Source organism: Coregonus lavaretus (genome assembly GCF_964263955.1).
Source record: "Coregonus lavaretus genome assembly, chromosome: 28".
NCBI lineage: Eukaryota > Metazoa > Chordata > Actinopteri > Salmoniformes > Salmonidae > Coregonus > Coregonus lavaretus.
This window is the reverse complement of record NC_140015.1, coordinates 9,151,614-9,161,348: the sequence shown is the minus strand read 5'-3', so window position 1 is coordinate 9,161,348 and position 9,735 is coordinate 9,151,614. Positions and strand designations below refer to the sequence as shown.

At 41.2% G+C, this 9,735-nt stretch overlaps 1 protein-coding gene across 1 annotated transcript; it reads left to right on the top strand.

Moving 5' to 3' along the window:
* LOC311103680 (homeobox protein Hox-B9a) lies at nucleotides 1-3,919 on the top strand (the record flags this gene model as incomplete). Its single annotated transcript, XM_084145295.1, has 2 exons — nucleotides 1-514; nucleotides 3,684-3,919. 2 exons carry the CDS (start codon nucleotides 1-3, stop codon nucleotides 3,917-3,919), a joined length of 750 nt encoding a protein of 249 aa, XP_084001421.1.
* Between the last annotated feature and the right edge of the window lie 5,816 nt (nucleotides 3,920-9,735).

The following is a 9,735-nucleotide window of genomic DNA, read 5'->3' as shown; positions in this document are numbered from 1 at the left end:
ATGTCAATTTCTGGAACTCTGAGCAACTATTATGTGGACTCTATAATAAGTCACGAGAGCGAAGATCCGACTTCAGCCAGGTTTTCCAATGTACAGTATTCCAACTCCAGGCAACCGAGGGGACATGGCGAGCATCCCGAATTCCCCTCTTGTAGCTTCCAGCCTAAACCTCCAGTTTTTAGCTCGTCCTGGAGCCCTTTCAGCCCCCATGCCTCCAATGGCTTACCAGCGGTTTACCATCCATACATCCCGACTCAGCCCGTGCCTTCCACCGACACCCGATACATACGCACTTGGCTCGACTGCGCCCCGCGCTCCGAGTCCCTCCCCGGGCAGGGACAGGTCAAGATGGAGCCGCTACTGGGACACCTCGGGGAACCCCCCAAAATCGGTGGACACGAGTACATTTTGGAATCCTCTTCGGCAAGAGAGATGAATTCCAGCCAGGGCTCCGGATTCGAGGACAATAAGGATATTTGTGAAGGTAGCGAAGACAAAGAAGGGCCAGATCAAAGTAAGTTATAAAACGAGGAAGTGAACAGTCTGTAAAGCTTTTAATGCTGTCATAAAACAGGAACAAAGAGATTGCGAGCCATAGAGGCTCACTACCAAATCTGGTCCCGTAGTGTGCATCTAACTTACTATGTATGTTTACGTTAGAATTATTATCATACATTTATACATACATCAGGTCAAGGTATGGATGGTACTCTGTTTTGGAGTAGTGCGACATTTCACGTGCGCGGTTTTCTGCGCTGTCCTGCCTTAGTTTTGAGGACCAACTGGGAGTGAATATAATTTTACTGCAGCCCTTTTAACTCTGAGTTGTGTAAGTTTTGGCACACAGTCTCTGAGAACAGGTTATCTGCGCTCAATTGCACTTTAGTGCAGTTAATTTTGTCAGCAGCTTTTTAAAATCCAGTAATAACTGAACAACACCTCAAGAAAAACGTCCCTCTATTGAACAATGTGCCAAGAGCCTCTTCAATGCAAAATGAGGGTTTACCAGGGCAAGGCCCTCTTAACTCTAGTTAACGTCTGATGACAGTAGTCTATGTATAGCCATTTAATGTCGTTTAGAAGGTGGAGTGTGGGGGGATTGGGCCATATGTTCGTTTTTGCAAGAATTATTATTTTGGCAAAGAAACCGCATTGACGACATTCTCTGGAAAGAAAGTTTTATTGATGCTTTTAGGACTGTTGAGTGGGCAAGACTCTCTCTTTAACACCACAAAATAAATCTGAAACATTTTCCAAGTGAGACTCACAATTGGGTTTTTTCCAAGCAGACTCATCTGTCTGAGCTATATGACATTATTGGTCACTGCGCTCTCAGTTGACTCGCTGTTCTAGCCATGCCTATGGTTGCCTTGACAGAATAGCATTAATTTTCTCTCCTTTACCAACACTGCCTCATAAGATCAGGCTGGCTATTAATCAGGCCTGGAGCCAAGCCGGAGTGGAAACCTATTTATGTGTGCTACTCCGCACAGCGCAATCTTGTTGAAATAGGCTGTGTGTGCTCGCCCGGTAACGTTTTGGTGCACCTGGAAACTGAGAAATATACCATAAATATAGGCTATCTAAGGCCTAACCTAAATTGGATGGGTCAAGGTTTTGACAGATGGTCAATTTCGAGTAGCATGGACTGACGGTGGAGACGGACATTGATTTTAATCCACAAAATGGGATCACGCAAACGTGAACTCTCTAATGGATGGTGCGCAACATAATTCCCCTTTGTGTTGCCCTGGGCGGCATTCCAGAATAAACTACGGGAAAAGGCAATGAAGTTGGGAATTACACGTCCCTCTTTGTGCTAGAAGCGGCTCGTGAGTGAAAAAAGTTATTGCCCCTGAAGTTTATTAAGTTATAAGACCAGCCAACAACACTATTAATTGTCGTATGTTGGCTCCCTGGGACAATTGGGGAAAAAAATATAAAAGACGATGCAATCTTAATGTAGAGAAATGCAATAACGAATCTCTCTAGGCATATATGAAAGGTCCATTTCTCAGACTATTAAGGTGAAATTGCAAAGAGACATGATCATCCAACGACAATACCCTCTTAAATGGGTATTGTTACAGATCATGTCTCGGAGCTGTTTTATAAGTATTTAGATGGCACACCTCTATCTCCGACGTGTCCGCCGGCAACGGATAGCTTTACAGGGTTATCAGTAATCCCCGAGGGGTTCTTTCCTTTCATGATAAAAAGAGGATTGCATCATAAGATTTAGGATATTGGAGACAGTTGATGTGGTATTAAAGTGCGTGTCTAGGGGCATGGGCCGATTGGATTTCTCTACATTGGTTACATATATGTAGCCAAAGAGAAATGGCCATGGGCTTCAATGAGGCCAGATTTTTTCATCTGTAGAAATGCCCGGATCCATTGGCCAAAGCTATAACCCTTCACATATCCGTACGCGTTATGGGATAGCACTGGATGGTTTGTCATGCAGTGACAGGAAAAGCCCTGACTTTGCACGGGATGAATGACACTGGGTGATTATGTACTTGGGGAATGCGAAGCACCACTTTGCGTGTCACAAAGCCCACTTCTACCTCCAGTGCCCCGGAACAGGTATTTGTGTCCACTTGCAGATGCAATCGATCCAATGCCATGCCTGGGAGATTTATATCCCCACGGTCTTTTGAGTAATCACGGTATTCTCAGTTTAAGCTTTTCAAGGCCATTTGAATGCCATGGTAGCCCAACATGCAGGCTGTACACAGTGATGTTATACCAAAAGCAACTGTGAGGAAATGTAGATGGGCCTACATGAAAATACATAGCATGCATTCCGGAGAAAGCCACCCGAGAGGAGAGGCGTCTCCACGGAGACAGCAAGAAATATTTCCCCTGGAACATTTCCAATAAAAAGGAGATAATCCACTTTCCAAAGCAACCGCATTTCAGGGGGACTGCATTTTTGTTTGGGCTAGCCTCTGTTACTCACTATAGCTCTGTCATAGTTCGAATGCTTTTGGCTCTGTTGGGGGAGGATAGCTTCTCCTCATAACCATGCTGCGCTTTCTTCACTAATTGCATTCGGCTGAGGCCTGCTAACCACGCTGAAGGGTGGAGTACATTGCCATGATTGGCGGTTCTGACAAAAAAATAACGGGAGAACGAGAATCGTAGTTTACGAGATAACAACACACCCAAGTGTTTCACCCATTTAGAGTGCACTTCTCACAAACTGGGGGATTTTCAAGGTCTTGTTGGGGAAGGACATGAGTACCTTTTTGATTCTCTTTGTCTACTGTAGATAGCTTGTGTTTGCCATTTATGATATTGCTATGGCAATATCAAAAGACACCTTGTGGTCCAGGAAGTACTTTGATGGTAAACATGTACAGTGAAGGAACTGCCTATCCTCTAAACCTATTTACAAGACCCACCAAGGTCACCTTCGGCCTGAGGGGAGGTGAGGGACTACTTTCCTCTCTCCTCTACTCCATTACATTACCAAACACTGTTCCATTTGGAGCAATATGAGCCTTGGCTTTTGATATCACTTTAACACAATCATGTAAGGCATGGGCATGGAAATCTTGTTATTACGCACGCATTTTTGTATTTTGTGACTTTATGAGGCTTGCTAGTCTAGGGCCTATTCTGGTCTGTGTTTGTTTGCCATTTACTAAAGGTGACTGTCTGACTTTCCCTTGTAGATGACCCCTCTGCCAACTGGTTGCATGCCCGGTCTTCCCGGAAGAAGCGGTGCCCTTACACGAAATACCAAACCCTCGAGCTCGAGAAAGAGTTCCTCTTCAACATGTACCTCACCCGGGACAGAAGGCACGAGGTAGCGCGCTCGCTGAACTTGACGGAGAGACAAGTCAAAATATGGTTCCAAAACCGACGGATGAAAATGAAGAAAATGAATAAGGACCAACCCAAGGATTAAGAAAAAAGGGGAGTGCCATTAAAAACATCACCATCACAAAGAGTCTGCTTTCTCGTGACTTTTTCCTTAAATAGGCATACATGGACTGGAATGGGTAAAGTGGGGGTGCAGGAAGCTTGTGTTTATTATTTTCCACATCGAAGTGAAGCGCAGACCAATAGAGAAAACCCTTCTGGTCCTTTGTAGCTCAGTTGGTAGAGCATGGTGCTTGTGAAGCCAGGGTAGTGGGTTTGTTTCCCGGGACCACCCGTACATAAAATGAATGCACGCATGACTGTAAGTCGCTTTGGATACAAGCGTCTGCTAAATGGCATATATTATACAGTAGAAAGAAGGGTGGAATCACGCGGCTCTTTCTCAAGCACTACTTTTATCACTTATTTATTGCTTTACGCATGACACCAAGGCTTCACCAGGAGAGGCATGGAGGTGCTGAAACGTCGGTTTCATGTGGTCATTAATACATAAGAGAAACGGTTGTAGTTAAAGGGAGTGTGCGACCTGCATTTATTCGTATCTCTTTGTTTTCTCGCTCCATTCCTCTGTTCAACTCCATAGATGCGCCGTACGTAATGATGGTGCTAGGCCTATAACTGATCTTTCACGATAAATACATTATTTTATTATCCGAGCAGCAGTTCCCCAACTCAGTTGCCCAATTAGGTTATTTTGTAAATCGATTAATAACCTAGTGTAAAGGCTCTAGCCTATTTTCATTATTATTATTAGTGTATAATTTATAAATCCTTGTAGCGTCACATCCCCCAGAGCCCCTTTGTCTGGTTCGTATTTACCAAAAGATCAGGGTTCCATGTATTTGTTGTAATCCCTTTAAATACTAACTCAACAGGTATATGCACACTCTTATATGTATCTCTTTTTTTCTATATGTGCATCATTTTACCTTCAAGTTCCTTGTGCGTAAAAGTGCGTTATAACCTAATAAGGGTTTCATATGGAAAGGTCTATGGCATGGCTCTCCAACCCTGTTCCTGGAGAGCTACTAGGTAGGTTTTCACTCCAACCCCAGTTGTAATGAACCTGATTCAGTTTATCAACCAGTTAAATATTAGAATCAGGTACGCTAGATTAGGGTTGGAGTTAAAAGCTACAGGACAGTATCTCTCCAGGAACAGGGTTGGAGAACCCTGGTCTATGGAGTATATATCCTTTAACATTTCCTTGCGGCCAATGTTACTATTTCGTTGTGTAATTGCTAAAAACATAACTTAAAGAGTTTAAGCCGCTACTGAGAGTAAATATTTTAGACTACTTGATGTGGAAATTAATCAGGAATACGTGTTTTCGGGTAGATAGCGCGACATGTATATATTTCATTGAAGCATCATATGCAACATGTTAGTTCACATTCAAGATGGAACCTTGTTTGCGACTGGGTTTAAGCCTAGTTTTATATAGTTTGTTCTACCAACATAAGGTCAGTAGATCCATTGGCCTGTAGCCTACTTGCTTTCAACTAATGACTGTGCATTCTAACAGTAGAACGTTTTTAAACATTTACGTGGAAATAAAAGGGCCTACAATTACCCGCCCTTTTACACTCTCTCTCATTTTGATATATGCCATAAAATGATTTAGTCCTATGCGCTTAGATACAGGATATAACATCTGTCGAAGAAAAACAAGCCTACATGTCTAAGAATAAAAATGTTTACATTGTTAGCGCATGCCTAATATCATAATGAAATGTAATTTATTTCTTTTCGTTCTTGTGTTTTGGAAATTAAATCTATCTGAAGAAAATGCGCCATGCTATAGCAGTTTTTGGATGGTAATATTTCTAATTGATTGTAAATAAGCATAGGTGAATAACCTCGATTGTTTTTATTGGAATGAGTTGCATATGTTCAAAATTGGTGTTTTTGGGAAATGACATCAGAGTTGAATGAGCAGACGTCGTTTTTCCAGTTTTAGATATTGTTTACATGTTCTTGTCCAGAATGTATTGAGCGTTAACTGATTTAACCGTGTTGTCAATACAATAAGGAATGATGTACTTATTTGGTGTACATGTATTTTTGTTTGTTTGTTTGTTTGTTTGTTTGTGGGAGTACTTACAAACATCCTGGGAAACTCTTATGATGATTTTTCAGTGACATATGAAATGGGTGGCGTTTCTGGAGTCGCGCGCATGGCTGTTCTTCATTCTGAATATAGAGGTGCATGAGACGCCATTGTCTCTCCAAGCGCTCGAGCCTCGCATATCCACGGCAGCTTTCATTATAGAGGCCTTCAGGTCATCTCAGTTGGACTCTTCGTTTTTAATAACAACAACGCTGTAAGGACCGACTCCAGAAACGACTAACCCCCTCTCAGTCTTTTTTTTTATATTACATTAATCTCTTGTGTCCCTCATGTAAATTGTATTCAGTTATGTGTTGTTTATCTGTGCGATAGCACTGCTGATGCTGGATTCGTATTAAAAAATAGTTTACATTAGAACAATGTCTCTGCACTTTTTACTGCTATTGATAACTTCATGGAATTGATATGAGATTAAAATGAAATAAAGCAATTGTATTTATGATAGCCAATTCATTTTAGACAGTGAGAAGGTCTCAAGAGCACGCGTAATAGGGCGCATATGCGGCTTCTCTGCGTGTGAGTGAGAACAAAACAAGTTTGAGCCTTTTTACATTTCCAGTTTCATTTCATCTTTTAGGAGGAGCATGTGTTCAAAATATGTCTCGTGCGCAGGAGCATTTGTCTTGAATTGTACTTGAAGGAAAGGAGTCAATTTGGCCAAGTATGCACATGGTTCCCTGAAGAAGATAGCCTAGACCCTAACATTCATTAAGAGGACTCCATGGCCCGGTGTAGCTCAGTTGGTAGAGCATGGCGCTTGCAACGCCAGGGTTGTGGGTTCGTTTCCCACGGGGGGCCAGTATGAAAAAAAAATGCCCTCAAGGGGTTAGAGAAGGACATGGAAGAAAACCAATCTGCTGTGCTGTACTGTGCGTGGAAAATACTATTCATGAGGCCTGATGCACATGACTAGTGAGGTAGGTAATGATTCTAAGGCCCATGTTCACTTTTTTTCCCCAAAGATGAACGCAAAGAAAACTGTATGATTTTTTATGCGTCTTTCCAAAAATGGCACGCCCAGCAAATGCCCAACCCTTTGCATAATGAGTCCATATAATATATTTAATTAAAAAGAAGTCTATTCATGAACTTGGATTAAATAGTTATATAGATGTATTGCGCGTATTTTGGTACAATGTGGTACATAATGGTACAATTCATACCCTATATCCTTCTGTAACATCCTATAATAAACGATTATGCTAACGTTTCATTGATTTATTTTTCAGAAATTGAAAATAACAACATGGGTGTGGAACTATGGAGACTGAATATAGATTGAATGCACAATAATATTGTTGGGTGTTATTCTATGAATCCCTGCAGCCTGTAGTAATTAAAATATATCTTGAAGTTCGGGCCAACCAGAACTACTGGCTTGCAGATGTGCAACTGAGACACGGAAGTTTTTTGCGTCGCCAAGCATATGGGAATAAAAGGCCTATTTCTTCTTAAGTAGGCTAGGGAGTCAGTATTGGTTATTATGGCTCTGTACCACCCAATCCTGGCCCTGTTTTGGTATTTTTCAGGAGGAAACAAACAGCAAAAAGGATGTGGGCTTTCGTTTGGGGAGGAGGAGATGGGGAAGCCGACTGTCATAAAGAGAGAAAGAAAATTCTATGCGGTGTGCCGCAATAAAATAATATGACTGCAATAAAACTTTATAGGGTATAAATTTCTGAAGGTTAAGAACTAAACGGCTGTAAAGCAAACACGGGGAGAAGGAAAAGTTTCAAGTCCTCCTTAATAACCGTTTCGAGGTGTCGTGGGGTAGGCCTAATCCACGTTCCTAGACTGGGGATTTACGTTGTTCCTTTGTGTTTGTCGTTTATTGTTTGCAGCGTTTGTTGTTTACGGATTCCACTAGGAATGGGGGGCTTGCGTGGCGAGGTCTGGACTTCCAGATGAACGGCCGGAGTCCAGTGTTCTCGCCGCCTCCCTTTGTTTCACTTCCGAGCGCTTCCTGGCCGCCCTATAGCAGTGCCATAAAACGCCAAAGATTCTGGCGAGACGTCTGACATAGGGGAACCTTAATCTGTTTACAACCTCGCGACCATGCTAGGCTGGCCATTTTGTGGCAGAACCTTCGATTGTTAGGTCGTGGAAAAGGTTATAATAGGTGGTCAGAGTGCAGCTCTTTTTCTTTTAAAAGCTCTGTTTTCCTATGTTCTCATTTTCAGTTTGCAATTATGTTGTAGGACAGTATGCTGGGATTTTTCATACATTCATTGAGTAAAAAGGCAAACTCCTGAATAGAGTAAATCCAATTTATCATGGCAACTTTATCATATACCAGATTATCATACCAAATCTGAAACGACAATGATCATTGCAACCTCTTTTTGACGATCATTACCACTCTTGTCACTACTTGCTACCACTATGAGCCCTACAATTAGGCTACTACTACCACACTTTTCAAATAAATTACCATAATTATAGGCTACAATTAGGCCCCACAATAATAACCAGAGATGAACGAATAGTAATAAGCAAAATGTATATTTTTTGTATATAAGTTGCTTTTAAATTTAAATCTCTGCAAGCTACACTTCTCAAATATGTGCATAGTCAATGAATGTTTCTATTCATATTGTGTTGTTTTTTTGTGATCAAGCTTTTATTATTTTTTGGTTGACAGGACAAACAAAAAACACAAACCAACAGAAATGACACAAATACACATTTATCCCCCAACCCCCCTCAGCTTCCAACCCACTGGACCTGCTTACTTAAGTACATTAAAATAATGACTTTATACTGCCAAGTGTTGTAGTCCATAAGTTAATATTCTCTGATTTTGCACCATGTAGTCGAGCGATCATATGAATAAATGTGCCAGGAGTACCCTGGAGGCAGAGCATACAGACAGGGGTTGAGTTTATGTTCATCTGGAAACGTTTTTTGGGAGTCGCATAACTCATATGGGCAAAATTAATATTATAATATCGCTAAATTGCTTTGACTTCGAAATCTCAGCAAGCTTGACATCTCAAATATGTGCATAGTCAATGAGTGTTTCTATTCATATTGTTGATTATGTTTTTCCATCAACTTTGGCAAAAGTATGTTAATTTCCTAGCATGAGCTTGATTCAAAGTTCTTAAATAAATATTCAGTAAATTCTTATTTTCGTTTGAACCATGCACGAGAGGTCGTCGAATATGGTTGAAGTATCATTTACTCTCGTGTTTACACGTCATTCGTTTTAGAAATAATTAATAACCTCACTTGCCGTATGATCACAAAGTTGCATATATATATATATATATATTACATTATTCAGGTTTCCTTACTGCATCTCAAATAATATGTTATATAATATAATATAAACTAGGCGGCATTAGGCCCATGTATAGACTAACATGTCTTCAGACTGTCTTCAGACTTAACAGAGGAAGAACAGCCCTGTCTTCAGACCCAACAGAAGAAGAACAGCCCTTGTAGCCTATATGTTTTCTTATTTCGAAATAAGGCCTATACTTTCACTGTTTAGTTGTGAAATACCCTCATTATGTGGGTTTATGTGTCGTGTTTATAGAATCATAAACTGGTATTAATCTGAAATCCCTGCGGCACACCTAAAAACGGCCTCTTGATGGCGATGTTGGTCCACGAAAGAAAGCCTCCACTGTGTTGTCTGCCTATCCGGAAGTCCTTAGAAAACTCAGACAGGCCACTTTACACCACCTTTACACCATCTGAACTTG